The sequence below is a fragment of the Mobula hypostoma genome, chromosome 11 (genome assembly GCF_963921235.1).
Source record: "Mobula hypostoma chromosome 11, sMobHyp1.1, whole genome shotgun sequence".
In the NCBI taxonomy this organism is placed as follows: domain Eukaryota; kingdom Metazoa; phylum Chordata; class Chondrichthyes; order Myliobatiformes; family Myliobatidae; genus Mobula; species Mobula hypostoma.
In genome coordinates, this window is record NC_086107.1 from 2,663,213 (window position 1) to 2,684,999 (window position 21,787).

Below are 21,787 nucleotides of genomic sequence, written 5' to 3' on the forward strand. Positions count from 1 at the left end.
TATCAAACAGGTTAGCAATGATTATATTTAAGTGTGGAAATATATGAAAACCAAGCTTCTTCAAGTCTAGGGGTAAATAGATAGTCTTACGGTGATGAGTAAAGTTCAGTTCAGTTCGTGGTATTGAGTTGAGTAGTGATGGAGAGAGAGAGGGAGAGATTTGAGTCTTCAGGTGAGCTAATGCCGTCGATCTTCCCCTTGTCCTCTGAAATCCTTTAGAAGTCACCGACTATGACTACAACAAAAGGGACCGTTCTTCTGTGGTGGGATTATCAACCCAGGCGAGGGTTGGACACACGAATAACTCCCCACCGGTCACACCCTTTTCACACTGTGGGAGCCACTAATCGATCCTCCAAAACCCATCTTTTCTGTGGGCACAACAAAGCTCATTCAGTGTCCAAAACCATGTGTCACCAGGTCTAACAGCTGACCCATTTATCTCACTGTGCTGAATACTAGCTGTCCATCAAGCAGCTCCTCCCTTCTCTCTCTGTAAGAACTTGGAAGCTGCCAGTGTCCTTGTGGAAAGTATAAACAAACTGTGAGCAGTCTTCGCCTCTCTCTCTCTTTCCAAAAGCACAGTTCATAGGGGTAATTCAGGACCCCATCACAACATGTAATTTGTTGCCTGTTACGCTGCTGGTGTTTAGAACAGCGATGAAGGTCCTCTTTCTGTCCTTGGTGGTTTTCTCTGTTCTGCCCCACATGTGGTTCAGGGTCCTCAGTACTGTTACACACAGATGTAGAAGGGTTCTTCATTGCTGTTCCCATAAGTTTTGTTTGACCTGTCAGGGTTGTTAGCCCAGAGCTGAACCCCTGAACCAGGAGAACAGGTGGACTAATCTCAGTCTGGCCTCTACCCTTTGACTTTTTTAGCATGGGTGACCCTACCAAGAGCTAAGGCATAAAGCCCTAACTCCAGCCAGCATAGCTGTCCGGGTCATTGAGGCACGCGAGCTTCCAAACGTGACAAGGCGTGATTCTCTTCGCGGATACAAGTGTAATAATAATTGTTAATAATGAAATAATTGTTGATCCAGATTCAGTGCAACAAAAAAAAGATAACAAACAATAATAAAAAACACAATAAATGTAATTTTGTAAGATAGCTTGTATACATTGATCGTATGTCCATAAAGTAATGCTCGACACATGAGTGTCTGAACATATGGTGACTCTGACAGGACTAGAATATAAAAGCAAACATGTCACTGGTGAGCCCTCATTTGGAGTGTTGTGAGCAGTTTTGGGCCCCTTATATAAAAAAAGATGTGCTGACATGGAGAGGGTTCAAAGGAGGTTCAGGGTCTCTACTCACTGGAATTCAGAAGAATGAAGAGTGGCCTCATTGAAACCTAATGAATGGTGAAAAACCTGGATAGAGTGGAGATGGAGAGGATGTTTCTGAAGGTGGGGGAGTCAAAGACCAGGGTGCACAGCCTCAGAATAGAGGGGCGTTTTTTGGAATGGAGAAGAGGAGGAATTTCTTTAGCCAGAGAGCGGTGGATCTGTGGAATTCATTGCCACAGGCAGCTGTGGAAGCCAAGACCTTGTGTAAATTTAAGGCAAAGGTTGATAATTTCTTGATTTGTCAGAGCATGAAGGGATATGGGGAGAAGGTAGGAGATTGGGGCTTGATGGGCTGAATGGCCTAATTCTACTCCTATATCTTATGGTCTTATGGAAATGATAAAGAATGGTTGTTGGGGATGTGGAGGGGTGGGTTAGTGGGTGGAGTGTTGATTAGTCTTCATGCTTGGGGAAAGTAATATGGTCAGTTTGCTGTTATGCAGAGGTTGGAAGAAGCATGGGAGTAACAGGGAGGGGTAGCAAATTACCCTCTGCACTTCACAGACATTTTACTGAGCAGACTCTTCCACATTCAATTTACTTTGAATCTGTGTGACATAGGTACATTTATTATCATAGTACATATAGGTCACCTGAGATTCATTTTCTTGCAGGCATTTGCAGTAGAACAAAGAAATACAATAAAGTCAGTGGGAAAACTACACAAAGACTGACAAACAACCAATGTGCAAAAGAAGGCAAACTGCAAATACAAAACAATAAATAAGCAAATAATACTGAGAACATAAGGCCATAAGAAATAGGAGGTGACTCAGCCCATCTAGTCTCCTCGGCTAGTGGTCGGCTGGTGGCGCAGTGACATCAGCGCCGGACTCCAGAGCGGAGGTTCCCGGGTTCGAATCCAGTCGGGCTGTTCCTGAGTACGCTTTCCATCCGTGCCGGGTTGAATGTTGAGCTCGCAACTCAACCTCGTAAAATAAAGAAAAACCAATTGGATTGAGGTCTGGACTCTGGTTTGGCCACTCCAGGACATTGACTTTGTTTTTAAGCCGATCATGTGTAGATTTGGCTTTACATTGGGGTTGTTGTCTTGCTGGGAAACAAATCTTCTCCCAAGTCACCGTTCTCTTGCAAAATGCATCAGGTTTTCGTCCAGGATTTCCCTGTATTTTGCTGCATTCCTTGTACCTTCTATCTTCGCAACCCTTCCAGGGCTTGCTGCGGTGAAGTATCCCCACAGCACGATGCAGCCACCACTATGCTTCATGGAAGGGATAGTGTCTTTTTGATGATGTGTAGTGTTTGGCTTACATAAACATAGTCTTATGGCCAAAAAGCTCAATTTTGGTTTCATCAGATCTTAGAACAACCTTCTAAGTGACCAGAGTCTCCCGCATGCCTTCTGGCAAACACTAGCTGAGATGGCTTTCTCTTTGCCATTCTCCCATAAAGCTATGACTGGTGAAGCACCCGGGCAACAGTTGTATGTGCATTTTCTCCCATCTCAGCCATTGAAGCTTGAAACTCCCCTGGAGTTGTCGGAGGTCTCATGGTGGCCTCCCTCACTAGTCCCCTTCTTGCACGATCATGCTGTTTTTGAGGACAGCCTGCTCTAGGCAGATTTACAGCTGTGCCATATTCTTTCCATTTCTTGATGATTGACTTAACTGTACTCCAAGGGATATTAAGTGACTTGGAAGTTTTCTTGTATCCATCTCCTGATGTGCTTTTCAATAACCTTTTCACGGAGTTGCTTGGAGAGTTCTTTTGTCTTTGTGGTGTCGTTTTTGCCAGGATACTGACTCAGCAGCAGTTGGACCTTCCAGATACAGATGTATTTTTACTACAGTCAATTCAAACACCTTGACTGCACACAGGTCTCCATTTAACTAATTATGTGACTTCGAAAACCAGTTGGCTGCACCAGTGATGATTTGGTGTGTCTTATTAAAGGGGGTGAATACTTAAGCAATCAGTAATTCTGTGTTTTTTGTTTCTAGAGATCTGTTTCACTTGACATGAAAGAGTCTTTTTCTGTTGATCAGTGTCAAAAAAAAAGCCAAATTAAATCTACTGTGATTCAATGTTGTAAAATAATAAAACATGAAATCTTCCAAGGGGAGTGAATTCTTTTTATAGGCACTGTGCCTCTATTAAATTTCCCCTCATTCTCCTATGCACCAGGGAATATAGTCCTAAACTATTCAACCTTTCCCTTTCTATCTGTAATTCACTCATTTTCTACTTTATGGTTGAATCAATGTTTCTGGACAACTTGGGATGGGCAGCAAATATTTCACCCATTTTGCCTGAATAAATACATTTGAATAGTCTAGTTTCTCCGGGAAATAAGGCCAATATTCTGATGTACCTTTATGACTGTAAATAATAAGAGTTTGGTCCAGACAAGCATGTTTAGTCTTTAATAAATTTCAAACCAGAATGATGTTTCCATCAAAGATTGTTTTGCATATACTATATATGTGTTCTTATATTACAGCCTTGTAAATTTCTCCTCGATGCTGTGTTTGCTAAAGGCATGACAGTGCGTCAATCAAAGGAGGAACTTCTGCCGCAGCTGAGAGAGCAGTGTGGCCTCGATCTCAGCATCGACAGGTAAGAAATTAACTGAAACGTAACAAAGCACTGGGTGTCTGTTTCTAAACCACTGAGGTGCTCTGTCGTATCCAGCAATGCCAGGATACTTGTGCGGGAGAGCTCTTAAAATGGAAAAGCTATTGCACTGGGATGGTCCCACTCTCTTGATTTCAGACGTCCAGATCCGGTGGTACAAGTAGTCGACACAAACTGGGGCCTTCCTTGGTTGCAGTGGATGCCTATCACTCCTCTGTGCCTCATCGTGCCCTTTCCTCTCCACGGAACATTGCAGAACTGTCTTCCTGGCTGTCAGATCTCATTGCACAGTCTGCCAGAGCTGATTTCACCTGCTAGGACAGGCATGTCCCTATCTCACCAGGGTATGAATCTTGCATGTGGCCCTCACCTGGTTTAGCATCAATGACCAACACAGTCCGAGGATGTGCTGCAGGCTATCCGTGAGTGTCGCCATGTTTCCAGCACCAACGTAACATATCCACAACTCGCTAACTCTAATTTGTGCACCTTTGGAATGTGGAAGGAAACTGGAGCACCCGGAGGTAACCCACATGGCTTCAGATAAAACTGGTTATGTTTACACCCCTCTGCAGCCTTTTGCGATCTGATACAGTGACACCTCCATACCAGATGCTGATGGAACCATTTAGAATGCTCTCCTCAGTTCATCTATAGAAATTTGTTACAGTCTTTGGTGACGTACCAAATCTCTGCCAACTCCAAATGAAATATAGCTGCTGGTGTATGTTATTTATAGTGTAATGGGCCCAGGATAGATCTTCAGAGATGTTGACACCCAGGAACTTGAAGCTTCATGGAGTATGGTTCAGGAACTGGTGGATGAATAGTGACTGTCAAAAATTGCAGCAGTTTGTAACTAATTTAATGATTTCAAGATTGTTCAATACAGTTTTGATACACAAGTGTAAAGAAAAACAAAATAATTGTTTCTCTGGATCCGATGCGGCTAAAAAAAACACAATAAGATAAAGAACACAATAATAAAAAATGCAATAAATATAAATACATAAGATAACTTGTATTCACAGATTAATTGTCTGTCCATAAAGTGACGCCGGGCACAGGGGTATCTATACAAAAGGTGACTAACAGGAAATAATGAAGTAGTGGTGGTTGGGGGTGTGGAGAGGTGGGTTAGTTGGTGGAGGTGTTGATCAGCTTTACTCTTTGAATCTGGTGGTCCTGGTGTGGATGCTTCCTGATGGGACTGAGACAAACGGTCAACGGGCAAGGTGGGTGGGATCCTTCATGATGTTAGTCCATTTGTACATTACTGCACCTTCCTGTGGTACATTGATTGACAATTTCTCATCACGTATGACAGGTTTAGGCTCAGGAAAAAGACTTGGAAGAACCCTGGAACAATCTTTCTAGACTACCACGTCTACGAGAATGACATTAACATCTCGAGCAACTGGGAGGTTTTCCTCGAGGCACTTAATGGTAAGCTTCCTCAGGGAAAGACATTCTAGATTTTAACGGCAATCTTCCTTGGGAAGGATATTCTAGATCTGATGCATCTGAAAGTGTATCCACCAGCGATGAGGCAAAAGGCCACTGTACAGGAGGACAGGAAGCTACTGAACTGAAGAGTCATTGGAAGAGTTCATGTTGGGACTCAGTAAGACTGAATATGAATTTTAAATTAACATGTAAGGACAAGAAGCCCTTAGAACATAGAACGGTACAGCACAGAAACACGTCCTTTAACCCACAAAGTTGTGCTGTACCAATTAAATTAGTATGGGTCAGTTTGGGGAAACACAGTTTAATGCAGGGCAGGAGACTTGGGGAGTATTTCTGTAGATTGTTGGCTCTGTTTAAATGTTGGTGAGATCAAATACAGTCCTATGCAAAAGTCTTGGACACATAGATATAGCTAGGGTGCATAGTACTGTATTTGTCATTGTGGAGCAGAGAGCAAGTTTGTAAATCTGGTGGGAGCAAAGGATGTTGGGAATGGTGAGGGTGGCAGAGGAGTGCCACAGGATTGGGGGGGGGGTGACGGTGGCAGGAGTGCAGACACACTCACCCCTGTGACACCAGGCAAGGTCATTTGATTCCAAACAACTGGTTTATTGATCATTCCCTCTCCCTTCCCCTTTTCCCAACAATGATTTCCCTCTCCCTGACCCTTTCCAATTTTCAGTCCACAACAGAGACCCCTCTCAGAATCAGGTGTATCATCACTCACACATGTCATGAAATTTGAACATAACATAAGAACATAAGAAATAGGAGCAGGAGTAGGCCATCCGGCCCATCGAGCCTGCCCTGCCATTCAGTAGGATCATGGCTGATCTGTCTGTAAACTCTGCTCCATCTACCTGCTTTTTCCCCATAACCCTTAATTCCCCTACAATGTAAAAACCTATCTAACTGTATCTTAAATATATTTAGTGAAGAAGCCTCAACTGCTTCCTGGGCAGAGAATTCCACAGTCACCAGTCCCTGGGAAAAACAGTTTCTCCTCATCTCCATCCTAAATCTTCTCCCCTGAATCTTGAGGCAATGTCCCCTAGTTCTAGTCTCACCTACCAATGGAAACAACTTTCCTACTTCTATCTTATCTATCCCTTTCAAAATGTTGTATGTTTCTATAAGATCCCCTCTCATTTTTCTGAATTCCAGAGAGTATAGTCCCAGGTGACTCAGTCTCTCCTCATAGGTTAACCCTTTCATCCCCGGAATCAACCTTGTGAGCCTCCTCTACACTGCCTCCAAAGCCAGTATATCTTTCCTCAAGTATTGGGACCAGAACTGCACACAGTACTCTAGGTGCAGCCTCACATGTACCCTGTATAGTTGCAGCATGACCTCCCTGCTCTTGAACGCAATCCCTCTAGCAATGAAGGCCAACATTCTGTTTGCCTTCTTATTAACCTGTTGTACCTGCAAGCCAATTTTTTGCCATTCATGAACAAGCACTCACAAGTCCCTCTGCACAACAGCATGTTGCAATCTTTCACCATTTAAATAATAATCTGCTCTTCTATTGTTCCTTCCAAAGTGGATGATCTCGTATTTACCAATGTTGTATTCCATTTGCCAGACCTTGGCCCACTCACTTAACCTATCTATATCCCTCTGCAGACTCTCCACATCCTCTGTACAATTTGCTTTTCCACTCAGTTGAGTGTCATCAGCAAATTTTGCTACGCTACACTCAGTCCCCTCTTCCAAATCATCAATGTAAATGGTAAACAGCTGCGGGCCCAGCACGGACCCCTGCGGCACCCCACTCACCACTGACTGCCAACTGGAGAAGCACCCATTTATACCAACTCTCTGCCTTCTATTGGTTAGCCAATCCACTATCCATGCCAATACACTCCTCCAACTCCATGCATCCATATCTTATTTATAAGTCTCTTGTGCAGCACCTTATCGAATGCCTTCTGAAAATCCAAGTATACGACATCCACCTGTTCCCCTCTATCCACTGCACTCATGTCCTCAAAGAACTCCTGTAAGTCTGTCAAACAGGACCTGCCCTTTCTGAATCCATGCTGCGTCTGTCTAATGGAACCACTCCTTTCTAAATGTTTCGTTATTTCTTCCTTAATGACAACTTCAAGCATTTTCCCGACTACAGATGTTAAGCTAACTGGCCTATAGTTGCCCATCTTTTGCCTACGTCCTTTTTTACATCCTTTGTTTTTTTTTTGCGGCAGCAGTACATAAAAGTTGCTACAGTATTGTGCAAAAGTCTTAGGCACCCCAGCTATCTATATTTATACTGTGTGTGCCTAAGACCTTTGCACATTACTGTATATTAATTACCCTTTAGTAAAAGAGGGATTGAATTCAAAAGCAGGGAGGTCATGCTGCAACTATACAGAGTACCGGTGAGGCCGCACCTGGAGTACTGTATGCAGTTCTGGTCTCCATACTTGAGGAAGGATATACTGGCTTTGGAGGCAGTGCAGAGGAGGTTCACCAGGTTGATTCCAGATATGAAGGGGTTAACCTACGAGGAGAGATTGAGTCACCTGGGACTACACTCTCTGGAGTTCAGAAGAATGAGAGGGGATCTTATAGAAATACACAAAATTTTGAAAGGGATAGATAAGATAGAAGTAGGAAAGTTGCTTCCATTGGTAGTAAGACTAGAACTCAAGATTCAGAGGAGAAGATTTAGGATGGAGATGAGGAGAGACTGTTTTTCCCAGAGAGTGGTGAATCTGTGAAATTCTCTGTCCAGGGAAGCAGTTGAGGCTTCTTCACTAAATATATTTAAGAAACAGTTTGATAGGATTTTACATAGTAAGGGAATTAAGGGTTACTAGACAACGGAGTGACCCATTGGGGCACCCTTTGAGAGAAGGGTAGTGCAGTCTGATGTGACCAGAATGAACATTAAATTTTCCTGAATGCTATTGGTATCGCTTTGCTTTGGAAATTGAAGAAGAAAACCTCATTTTATTAAAGAAGAATGATGTGTAGCAAGGCAAATATAGCTCCTCCTCATTTAACGAAGGACACTTTTGATGGCATCATTTCTGGTTGATCTGCCACCCTTGTGCCTCTCGTTGTCATTCTGGAGATGTGCAGTCCTTTCATCTGCCATCTTTTAATCTCTTCTGCTGTTTATTCTTTGTCTCTGATCTTGGAGATGTACATTTCTCTGCTCCTTTGTCTCTTCCCCTGTCCTCCTCCTGTGCCTGTTTTTGTCATTCTGGAGACATGATGCCAGGATAATCAAGGACACAACCCACCCAGCCAATAGTGTGGCAAATGGAGCTTAATGTGGAGAAAATGTGAGATGCAGGAATCAGCAAGAGGAATGGAAAGATGGACTATCTAAATGGAGAGAGAGAGAGAGAGTGCAGAGTCATTCGTGTGTTCCATTGCATGAATCATGGAATAAGCAGGCAGGCACAATAAGAGGTCAGGAAGGCAGAAAGCACATTCAAGTTATTGTCATCTGACTGTACTTATACAACTGTATGAACCAACGATCCTCTGGACCACGGTACACCCACAATACATATATACAACTGTACGGAGCAACAATCCTCCGGATCACAGTGCACCACACAAAATATATCATACACCGCACATAAACCAAAATATTACTACAAATAAGCTAATAAAATATGATTCAAACTGCATGTCTTTCGCAGCAGGGGTAAACACTAAAACATATGTTAAACAGCTTGCTGAGCTAGTGATGAGAACTTGGTGGTGGCAGTGTATTTGTTAGATTTACAGCCTGAGGGAAGAAGCTGTTACCCAGTCTGGCTGGACTAGGACTGGTCCTGGTCCTTCTCCTTCTCTAACTCTTTCCTGATGGTAGTGGGTCAGAGAGATTGTGGGATGAGTGTATACAGCAGTCCTGGTAAATGTCACAAATGGTGGGCAGGGAGACCCCGGTGATTGTCTCAGTTTTTATTAATCCTTTGTTACCAGAGAGTTGGATTGTAGAAGTAAGGAGGCATTGTCACATGTGTACTGGGAATTAATGAGGACAAACCTGGGATGCTGTGCCGTTTCATCCCGTTATGTAAAAGGGGGTATACTGGCAATCCATTAGTCACTTACCAGTGTCATTGTTGAGCTGAGAGATGCAAAGACTTCTTGCAGAGGGGTTAATGAATTGAAAGCTATATTAATCACATCTGCATTGAGACATACAGTGAAAAGCATGTTGATGTCAATGACCAACACAGTCCAAATATGTGCTGGGGTAGTCCACAAGTGTCGGCATGCTTCTGGCACCAACATAGCATACCCACAACTCTAACCCTAACCCATACCTCTTTAAATGTGGGAGAAAATTGGGAGTACCCAGAGAATCCCAAGTAGTCACAGGGAGAATGTACAAACTCTTGCAGACAGCAGTGGAATTGATCCCGTGTCGCTGGCATTGCGAATGGCTATGCTAACGTGATGTCCCCATAACTCTGGTATTCTCTACCTTGGTGGGGGTGGGGAATTGTGGAGGCCGGGTCATTGGGGTATCTCAAGAGGAAGCGGATAAAGTTCTGAAAGAAGAGGGAAAAGCAAACTGGGGTACTTTCATTGGGGATTCCTGGGGCAGATCAGCCATGATATTGAATGCTGGAATAGCCTTAAAGGGCTGAGAGGCCTGATTGTATTTTCTTTTGCTCTTGAGGCCTGTCTGTGTGAGAAGGTGGGTGGGAGAGAGGATACGGAATTGATTGGCTGTTGTTGCTGCTTGTGTTGTTGTGGGGAACATTGTGGGTCTGCTGTTGTGTTCGGTTCTGGTCACCTCGTTATAGGAAGGATGTGGAAGCTTTAGAGAGGGTACAGAGGAGATTTACCACAGTGCTGTCTGGACTAGAGAGCCAGCCTTGTTGGAAAGGGTGAGCAAGCTAGGACTTCTCTCTTTGGAGCTAAGAAGGAAGAGAGATGGTTTTGATAGAAGTATACAAGATGATAAGGGGCATAGATCAAGTGGATAGCCAGAGACTTTTTGTCAGGGCGAAATGGCTAATACAAGGAGGCAGAACTTTAAGATGATTGGAGGAAAATATGAGGGAAATTCGGAGGTAGGTTGTTTTATACAGAGATTGGTGGGTGTGTGGAACGTGTTGCCAGGATTGGTGGTACAGGCAGATACAGTAAGGACACTTAAGAAACTCTTAACTGCACGGATGATAGAAAAATGGAGTGCTATGTGGGAGGGCAGGGTTAGATTGATCTTTGAATAATTATAGGTCAACACAGCAATGTAGGCCAAAGGACCTGTACTCTGCTATACTGTTCTATGTTGGCACTGGAATGTGTGGTGACACTTGCAAGCTGCCCCTAGCGCACCTTTGTTTGTATTGATTATTAACACAAATGAGACATTTCACTGCATGTCTCAATGTACATGTGATAAATTAATCTGAATCTACATAGCAGTCACCAGAACAGGGTGAGGTGTGCACACGGTGGCTGCACTGTGGCATTGGTGAGAGGGTTGGTCGTACTACTAATTGGGGGGAAGCCACTGCTGAGAGACCAGGTAAGTGCATCACCCAGGGGTTTCTAAAGAGCTTTCACTAAGCTCCACTTCCCAATTCTTTAACACTGTGTTGGCCTTTTTTTGCAGAACCTGAGAAGATGAAGTCCCTGTCCCAGCTGGCAGTGTTGACCAGACAATGGAGGCCGTCACAGATGAAGCTGGACTCGTTCCAGGAGGTTGTCCTGGAGAGCAGCAGTGTGGAAGAACTGAAGGAGAAGGTTGGTCACTTATCGTCATATTTCCTTGTAGTACTCCTTGCTAAATTGTTCTGAATTGATTGTGGACTTCTGGAAGGGGAAGTTGAGGGAACACACACCAATCCTCATTGAGGGGTCAATGGTAGAAATGGTGGGCAGCTTCAAGATTGCTGGAATCTGGAGCAACACAGGAACTGCTGGAGGAACTCCCAGATGAAGGGTCTTGCCCCAAAATGTCGACTCGCCATTTCACTATGTAGTGTCTCGCTTGACGTGCTGAGTTCCTCCAGGCATTGTACTGTATGTGAGACATGTCCTGTGCTGGTGCGGCTGATATTTGGTTTGTTTTTCTCTCTAACAGTTACACGCAATAAGTGAAATTCCCATTGAGAACATCGAATTTGCTAAGGTAAGTCATCTTCAGAGTAAATTAAAGTGCTGCAAATCTGAAATAAAATATTACTTTATTTTATTTAGAGATAACAGTGCAGAACGGGCCCTTCCATCTCTCTGAGCTGCACCACCCAGCATCTTCGTATTTAATCCTAGCCTAGTCATGGGTTTTGAATGAAAAAAAGTGCTAACACTATAGAATGTATTGCGGCTCTGTTTCCCGAAAGTGGTTACGCAAGTGAATGAAGTGGTAAAGGAAGAGTAGAGATGCCTGCCCTCATTGGTAGGGGTGCTGAGTATTATCTATTTATTAATTTGTTGGGATATGACACAGAATAGGCCCTTCGAGCTGAGCCGCCCATCAACCCTTGAATTAACCCTAGCCTAATCACAGAACAACTTACAATGACCAGTGAACCTAACCTGCACATTTTTGGACTCTGGGAGGAAACTATAGCACCCGGAGGAAACCCAAGTGGTCACGGGGGGGATTGTACAAACTCCCTTCAGGCAGCAGCAGGAATTAAACTCTGAACTCTGACACCAGAGCTGTAATAGTGTCACATGCTAACCACTATGCTGTCATGGTGCCCAAAAAACCTGAAATGCTGAAAACACTCAGTGAATTAGGCTGCTTCTATGAAGCTGTGAATGTTTTTAAAGTAAAATTTAGCTAAGATGTTAACTTTCAAATATTACAGCACAGTACCAGCTATTCAGCCCTTTAATCTTCTCCGAGATCAATCTAACACTTCCTTCGTAGGTAGCGCTCCATTTTCATCCATATGCCTATTTAAAAGACTCTTAAATGTCTCTAATGTATCTGCTACCCCCTGGCAGCACAGTCCACACACCCACCAGTCACTGTGTAAAATATCTACCTCTGATATGCCCCCTATCCAATTGCCCTAATATTATGCCCCCTTGTATTGGCCATTTCCATCCTCGGGAGAAGTCTCTGGCTGTCCACTTGATCATCTTACCATCTTGTACACTTCTATTGTCACCTACTTTCCTCCTTTGCTCCAGAGAAAAGCCCTAGGTCACTCAACCTATCTTCATAAGACATGTTGTCTAATCCAGGCAGAGTCCTTTATGTGATAGGCAGTATAGTTAAACAGGCTATAGGACCCACCTGATGGTTATTCCCACATGTGATACCCTCCCACACAACCCTGTAAGTATATCCTTTATCATGGAGCTGATACTGCCCAGGTTTGTCTTTTCTCAGTCATGAAGACGAGTTTGAACATAGTATGTACTTACAGGCTTGGTCTAAACTCAGAGTACAGAAGAATGAGATGTGGTTTTATTGAAACCTACTCTGGCTGGGCTTAATGTTGAGGATGCTACCCCTTAGCCAAAAAAAAATGCTGATATTTGCGAGGATCCAGAGGAGGCTCGCAAGAACATTTCCAGGAATGAAAGGGTTAATATATGAGGAGTGTTTGATGTCTCTGGGCCTGTACCTGCTGGAGTTCAGAAGAATTAGGGGACATCTCTTTGAAGCCTATTGAATGTTGAAAGACCTAGATAGAATGGATGTTTCCTATAGTGGGGGAATTTAGGACCAAAAGGCACAGCCTCAACAGTACAAGGATATCCCTTTAGAACAGAGATGAGGAAGAATTTCTTTAGATAGAGGTTAGTGAATCTGGGGAATTCGTTGTCTTAAAGATGGCTGTTGAGGTCAAGTCAGTGGGTATATTTAAAGCAGAGGATGATAAGTTTGAGGTTAGGCTGTCAACGGTTACAGAGAAGAGGCAGATCAGGGCTGAGAGAGAAAGTAAATCAGCCAGGATGGAATAGCGGAACAGATTGGATGGCTAAATGGTCTAAATCTGCTCCTTCGTCTTATGGAGTGGATGAGGCTTCGTAGTAATCTCCGTGATCATTGGATCTGAAGAGGCTGAACCATTGAATCTATTAAACATTAGATTCTGCAGATGCTGGAAATCCAGAGTAACCATTGAATCTATTAAAATGTGAATTAGAGATTTTTTTTGGCCAGTAAGGGATTCAGGGGATGTGGACCTGAGGAGAAGGTCAGATCAGCAGAGCAGATTCTATTTTTCAGGTTTATGCTCCCGCTGACTGAGTGCCAACCACTTCCAGCACCTACACCTTGCTGATTGTTGTTGGATTAGACTGCTTAATTGTTTAATAGCTAAGCAATTACTTGTCTTTTATGTAACTACTTATATACATGTAACTGTTTAGTGTGTGATTGCAGTATGTATATACAGTTGTTCAGTGTGTCCTCTAGTGGTTACATTTGTGAGATTCTGGAACGTTCTCTTGGTATTGCGTTATTAGGTATTATCTGATTGGTTAACTCTTATCTACAAATTTGAATGGAATATTCCTTATCGACCACGCTGATCCATCATCTTTTAGCTTTTAGTCTCTCTGTTCTTAGCTACTAGACTTTTGCAGCTCTACAGCCTAGTGGTTAACACAATGCTTTACAGTACCAGCGGCCTGGGTTCAAGTCCCGCCACTGCCTATAAGGAGTTTACGTGTTCTCCCCGTGACCACGTGGATTTCCTCCAGGTGCTCTGGTTTCCTCCCACGGTCCAAATACATTTCAGTTGGTAAGTTAATTGATCATTGTAAATTGTCCCGTGTTTAGGCTAGTATTAAATCTGGGGATTGCTGGGCAGTGTGACTTGAAGAGCTCAAGGGGCTTGTTCTGCACTGTATCTCAATAAATAAATAAATTTCCAATCACACACAAGAGAAAATCTGCAGATGCTGTTAATCCAAGCAACAGACACAAAATGCTGCAGGAACTCAACAGGCCAGGCAGCATCTATGGATAACAGTACAGTCGATGTTTTGGGCCTGCTGAAGGGTCTCGGCCTGAAACATTGAATGTACTCTTTTCCATAGATGCTGCCTGGCCTTCTGAGTTCCTCCAGTATTTTTTGGGCGTTGAAATAAAGTTCCACTTTGATTTATTTCCGCATAATAAATGATCGTGAAGCAACAAGTTTTGTGCCTCTTACCTGACTTCCGAAAGAACTTTGAATTAAAAACACCCGAATCCAACACTATTCCTGCCCTACGCCATTTGGGGAGGGGAGCGGGATGGTGGTGGCAGTATGACAGTGTAGTAGTTAGCATAATGCCTTTACAGCGCAGCAACCAGGGTTCAATTCTCACCCCGTCTCTCCCTATGACAATGTGGGTTTTCTCCAGGTGCTCTGGTTTCCTCCAACGTTCCAAAGTTGTATGGATAGGTAGTTAATTGGTCACATGCGTGTAATTGGGCAGCGTGGGCTCACTGGACCAGAAGGGCCTGTTACCGTGCGTATCTCTAAATTAAAAAATGATCCTTGTAAAGTTTTCTGTTTAGTCTTTCAACCTTATTTACATCTTTCCTGTCAGTAGGTGACCAAAACTGCACACAATACTCCAACTTAGGCATCACCAATGTCTTATACAATTTCAACATCACGTCCCAATGCCCGTTTTCAATCCATTAATTTATGAAGGCCAATGTGCTAAAAGCTTTCTTTATGACCCTTTTTACCTGTGATGCCTCTTTCAATGAGTTGTGGACCTGTATTCCCAGATCCCTTTGTTGGTCCTGGTTGGTCCTACTGAAGTACAACACCTCACACTCATTGGCATTAAAATTCCATCTGCCATTTTCCAGCTGGTCCAGATCACGATGCAAGCTCTGATAGTCTTCCTCGGTGTACACGACACTTCCAATCTTGTTGTCATCCACAAATTTGCTGATCCCGTTAACCACATTATCATCCAAATTGATAATACAGATGACCAACAACAACGGACCCATCACCAATCCCTGTGACACTTCACTAGTCACAAACCTGCCATCCAAGAGGCAACCATCTACTACCATTCTCTGGTTTCTCCCACAAAGCCATTGTGTAATCCAACTTACTACCTCATCTTAAATGCTGAGTGACTGAACCTTCCTGACCAACTTCCTAAGTGGACCTTGCCAGATGCCTTACTAAAGTCCATGTAGACAACAACACTGCTTTGCTTTCATCAACTTTCCTGCTAACTTCCTCAAAAAATCTCTATAAGATTTGTCAGATATGACCTGTCATGCACAAAGCCAAGCTGACTATCCCTAATCATTCCCTGTCTATCCAATACTCATATATCCGGTCCTTTTGACGATCTTCCAATAACTTCCCACTGCTGATGTCAGGCTCACCGGCCTATAATTTCATAGTTTATTTTTAGAGCCTTTCTTAAACAGCAGAACAACATTGTCTATCCTCCAGTCCATCACCTGTTGCTAAGAATGATTTAAATATCTCTGCTACGGCCCCTGCAATTTCTGCACTTGCCTCCCATAGGGTCCAAGGGTCCATCTTGACAAGCACTGGGGATTTATCCAGCCTAATTTGTCTCAAGACAGCAAGAGCCTCCTCCTCTGTAATCTGTATATGGTCCATGATCTTGCTGCTCTTCTGCTTAAGTTCTATTGACTGTCTATCTCCTGAGTAAATACAGATGCAAAAAATGCATTTAAGATCTCCTCCCCACCCAATCTTTTTTGGCTTTATACATGGATTACCATTCTGATCTTCCAGAGGGCAAAATTTGTCCCTTGGTCTTAACGTATCTGTAGAATCCCTTGGAATTCTCCTTCTCCTTGTCTGCTAGAGCAACATCATGCCTCCTTTTAGCCCTCCTGTGTTCTTTCTTAGGTGTTCCCTTGCATATCTTGTACTCCACAAGAACCTCATTTGTTCCTACCTGTCGATACCTGCCATGTACTTCCTTTTGTTTTCTTAACCAGGGCCTCAATATCACTTGAAAACCAAGGTTCCCTAAACCTACTTTACGTTTTATTCTGACAGGCACATTCTAGCTTTGTACTCTCAAAACACATCAAAGTTGCTGGTGAACGCAGCAGGCCAGGCAGCATCTCTAGGAAGAGGTATAGTCGACGTTTCGGGCTGAGACCCTTCGTCAGGACTAACTGAAAGAAGAGCTAGTAGTGCTCTTACTATCTCTTCTTTCAGTTAGTCCTGACGAAGGGTCTCGGCCCGAAACGTCGACTGTACCTCTTCCTAGAGATGCTGCCTGGCCTGCTGCGCTCACCAGCAACTTTGTGTGTTGCTTGAATTTCCAGTATCTGCAGAATTCTTCGTGTTTGTACTCTCAAAATTTCACTTTTGAAGGCCTCCCACCTTCCAAGTACACTTTTGCCAGAAAACAGCCTGTCCCAATCCACACTTGCCAAATCCTTTCTGATATCATCAAAATTGGCCTTTCTCCAATTTAGAACGTCAACCCACAGATAAGACCTATCATTTTCCATATTTACTTTGAAACTAATGGCATTATGATCACTAGAAGCAAAATGTTCCCCTACACAAACTTCTGTCACCTGCTCTGTCTCATTCCCTAATAGGAGATCAGATATCTCACACTCTCTCATTGGGACTTCTATGCACTAAGGAAACTTCCCTGAACACAGTTGACAAACTCTATCCCATCTAGTCCTTTCACAGTATGGGAGTACAGTACAGTATCTTGAATCATTGTTTCTAAGTTATTAATGGTGTTATCTTGTGTCCACAGGGCAGGGGGACGTTTCCCTGTGATATTTCGGTGTTGGAAATACATCAAGATTTAGACTGGAATCCGAAAGTTACAACTCTGAACGTCTGGCCACTGTACATCTGTGACGATGGAGCAGTCATCTACTACAGGTAGCTGAGATCGCTGAGTACTGGGGGAGTCAGACAGTGACACTAACCTCTCCACACACAGCTCATGCTGATGATTAATTCCCCAGTACACACTAAGCTGGGGGAGTCAGACAGTAACGCATAACCTCTGCACACACAGCTCATGCTGATGATTAACTCCCCAGTACACACTCTAAGCTGGGGGTGTCAGACAGTAACACCTCACCTCTGCACACACAACTCACACTGATGATTATTTCCCCGGGACACACTGCTTCACCATTGTATGTGATTCACTTGTGCCATCATTTGGCCCAGGCATCACAATCTGATCTGACACTTAGGGCGTGCCTTGGTATTGTGGTGGTCAGTGTAACTTTATTACAGCTTGGGGTGTTGGAGTTCTGTGGGTATGTCATGATGTCTTCTGTTGAGGAAGTTTAGATGTTCTTCCTGTGAGCACGTGGGTTTCCTCTGGGTGCTCCAGATTCCTCCCACAGTCCAAGCACATACCAGTTAGTAGGTGAATCGGTCATTGTAAATTGTCCTGAGATTAGACCAGGGTCAAATAGGTGGGTTGCTCAGTTGTGTGGGCTCATTGGGCCGCAAGGGCCTGTTCTGCGCTGTATCTCTAAGTAGATAGATAGATCAATCAATACTCAGGAGATGATCGGAGTTATAGAGTGCTACAGCACGGAAACAGCCCCTTCAGCCTGCTGAACTGTTCTTCAACCTTTTCCTATCAACCCAGTCCTCGACCACAGCCCTCCATACCCCTACCATCCATGTACCTATGCAGATTTCTCTTAAGTATTGAAATCGAGCTCGCATCTACCACTTCCACTGGCAGCTCATTCTACGCTCTCACTGCCCTCTGAATGAAGAATTTCCCCTTCATGTTCCCCTTGAATATTTCACCTTCCTCCTGCCTTCTCCACCCCGTCAGACAATGTGTGGGGGGTTTAGATCAAATTGCGTTGAGGTGCCACCCAGTTTCACATGGGGTGTGAGAGGAGGCCAGTTGGGACCAGTGTGCTCTCATGTGGGAGGGGAGACATTGCATTTCTTATGCATATTGCATTACGATCCTTCAAGGAGGTGTACATCCTTGTCTTTTTCCTCTACCCACTCAGTAAGGAATCCACAGAAAGACGTGGCAGATGGAATATTGTGTTGGGAAGTGCATAGTTCTGCATTTTGGTAGAAGGAACAAAGGTGTTGACTATTTTTTCCTAACTGGGAGAAAATTCAGAAATTGGAGGTGCAAAGGGACGTGCATCTCTGATGCAAGTTTGGGAGGCCCAGTGCAGGATTCCCTCAAAGGCTAACCTACGGGTTGAATTGGTAGTAAGGAGGGCAAATGCAATGTTAACATTAATTTTGAGAGGACTAGAATACAAAAGGAAGGATGTAATGCTGAGGCTTTATAGGGTATTAGTCAGACTGCATTTGAACTATTGTGAGCAGTTTTGGGCTTCACATAGAAGCATAGAAAACCTATAGCACAATACAGGCTCCTCGGCCCACAAAGGTCTGCCAAACATGTCCTTGCCTTAGAAATTACCAAGGGTTACCCATAGCCTTCTATTTTTCTGAGCTCCATGTACCTGTCTAGGAGTCTCTTAAAAGACCCTATCGTATCTGCCTCCATCACTGTCGCCGGCAGCCCATTCCACACACTCACCACTCTCTGCGTTTAAAAAAAAACAACTAACCCCTGACATCTCCCCTGTACCTACTTCCAAGCACCTTAAAACTAAACCCTCTCACGTTAGCCATTTCAGCCCTGGGAAAAAGTCTCTGACTATCCACACGATCAATGCCTCTTATCATCTTGTACACCTCTATCAGGTCACCTCTCATCCTCCATCACTCCAAGAAGAAAAGGCCGAGTTCACTCAACCTATTCTCATAATGCATGCTCCCCAATCCAGGCAACATCCTTGTAAATCTCCTCTGCACCCTTTCTATGGTTTCCACATCCTTCCTGGAGTGAGGTGACCAGAACTGAGCACAGTACTCCAAGTGGGGTTTGACCAGGGTCCTATACAGCTGCAACATTACCTCTCGGTTCCTAAACTCAATCCCATGGTTGATGAAGTCCAATGCACCATATGCCTTCTTAACCACAGAATCAACCTGTGCAGCAGCTTTGAGCGTCCTATGGACTCGGACCCCAAGATCCCTCTGATCCCTCCACATTGCCAAGAGTCTTACCATTAATACTATATTCTGCCATCATATTTGACCTACCAAAATGAACCACCTCACACTTAGCTGGGTTGAACTCCATCTGTCACTTCTCAGCCCAGTTTTGCATCCTATCAGTGTCCCGCTGTAACCTCTGACAGCCCTCCACACTATCCACAACACACCCAACCTTTGTGTCATCAGCAAATTTACTAACCTATCCCTCCACTTTCTTGTCCAGGTCATTTATAAAAATCACGAAGAGTAGGGGTCCCAGAACAGATCCCTGAGGCAAACCACTGGTCACCGATCTCTATGCAGAATATGACCCATCTATAACCACGCTTTGCGTCCTGTGGGCAAGTCAGTTGTGGATCCACAAAGCAATGTCCCCTTGGATCCCATGCCTCCTTACTTTCTCAATAAGCCTTGCATGAGGTACCTTGTCAAATGCCTTGCTGAATTCCATATACACTACATCTACCGCTCTACCTTCATCAATGTGTTTAGTCACATCATCATCATCAGGGGCCGTGCCCAGTTTGAGCTTTGACTACCATGGCCCACACACTCCTGTTTCGGGTCAAGTGGATCAATTCATTGGTATTCATTTCCAGTTCTCTGGCTGCTGTATCCATCATCATTTGTCTTTGCCTTCCTCTTGCTTTCTTCCCTTCAATCTTTCCCATAATTACCGTGCTTTCTAACTCCTCTTTCCTAATCACATGTCCAATGAAGTCACGTTGCCTTTTCATGATCTCATACATTATTTCTCTTTTTGTGCTTGCTCTGTTCATGACACATCCTCAAAAAATTCAATCAGGCTCATAAGGTAAGACCTGCCTTTCACAAAGCCATGCTGACTATTCATAATCATATTATGCCTCTCCAAATGTTCCTAAAACCTGCCTCTCAGGATCTTCTCCAGCAACTTACCAACCACTGAAGAAAGACTCACTGGTCTATAATTTCCTGGGCTATCTCTACTCCCTTTCTTGAAGAAGGGAACAACATCTGCAACCCTCCAATCCTACGGAACCTCTCCTGTCCCCACTGATGATGCAAAGATCATCGCCAGAGGCTCAGCAATCTCCTTCCACGCCTCCCACAGTAGCCTGGGGTACGTCTCGTCCGGTCCCGGTGACTTAACCAGTTTGATGCTTTCCAAAAGCTCCAGCACATTCTCTTTCTTAATATCTACATGCTCAAGCTTTTCAGTCCACTGTAAGTCATCCCAACAAATGCCAAGATCCTTTTCCGTAGTGAATACTAAAGCAAAGTACTCATTAGGTACACTCTGCTATCTCCTCCAGTTCCATACAGACTTTTCCACTGTCACATGTGATTGGTCCTATTTTCCCACGTCTTATCCTCTTGCTCTTCACATATTTGTAGAATGCCTTGGGGTTTTCTTTAATCCTGTCCACCAAGGCCTTCTCATGGCCCCTTCTGGCTCTCCTAATTTCATTCTTAAACTCCTTCCTGCTACCTTACAGTCTTCTAGGTTTCTAGGTCCAAAATGCTCTCTCAGTGAGAGATCTGACACCTGACCAGGTTCATTTCCCAATACCAGATCAAGTACAGCCTCTCCTCTTGTAGGCTTATCTACATAGTGTCAAGAAAACTTCCTGAACACACCTAACAAACTCCACCCCATCTAAACCCCTTGCTCTAGGGAGATGCCAATCAATATTTGGGAAATTAAAATCTCCCACCACCACAACCCTGTTATTACTACACCTTTCCAGAATCTGTCTCCCTACCTGCTCCTCGATGTCCCTGTTACTATTGGGTGGTCTATAAAAAACACCCAGTAGAGTTATTGACCCCTTCCTGTTCCTATCTTTCAACCACAGAGATTCCGTAGGCAATCTCTCCATGTCTTCCTCCTTTTCTGCAGCCATGACATGATCTCTGATCAACAGTGCCATACCCCCACCTCTTTTACCTCCCTCCCTGTCCTTTCTGAAACATCTAAAGTCTGGCACTCGAAGTAACCATTCCTGCCCCTGAGCATCCAAGTCTCTGTAATGGCCACCACATCATATCTCCAAGTACTGATCCATGCTCTAAGCTCATCTGCTTTGTTCATAATACTCCTTGCATTAAAATAGACGCATTTCATACCATCAGTCTGAGCACATCCCTTCTCTATCACCTGTCTATCCTCCCTCTCACACCCTTCAAGTTTTCTCTATTTGTGAGCCAACAGCCCCTTCCTCTGTCTCTTCAGTTCTGTTCCCACTCCCCAACAATCCTAGTTTAAACTCTTCCCCAATAGCCTTAGTAAACCTCCCCGCCAGGATATTGGTCCCCCTAGGATTCAAGTGCAACCAGTCCTTTTTGTACAGGTCACTCCTGCCCCAAAAGAGGTTCCAATGATCCAGAAATCT

General features: G+C 44.0%; 1 protein-coding gene across 5 annotated transcripts in view; it reads left to right on the plus strand.

Annotated features, from left to right (window-relative positions):
* The window catches only part of usp47 (ubiquitin specific peptidase 47), a 227,780-nt gene that overhangs the window by 204,534 nt on the left and 1,459 nt on the right, over positions 1-21,787 (plus strand). For all 5 annotated transcript variants that reach the window (XM_063061574.1, XM_063061573.1, XM_063061576.1 and 2 more), the window contains 5 exons: positions 3,815-3,930; positions 5,276-5,394; positions 11,015-11,145; positions 11,486-11,533; positions 17,095-17,225. In XM_063061574.1, coding sequence (XP_062917644.1) covers positions 3,815-3,930; positions 5,276-5,394; positions 11,015-11,145; positions 11,486-11,533; positions 17,095-17,225 — 545 coding nt within the window. The remainder of the gene's footprint in view (positions 1-3,814; positions 3,931-5,275; positions 5,395-11,014; positions 11,146-11,485; positions 11,534-17,094; positions 17,226-21,787) is intronic.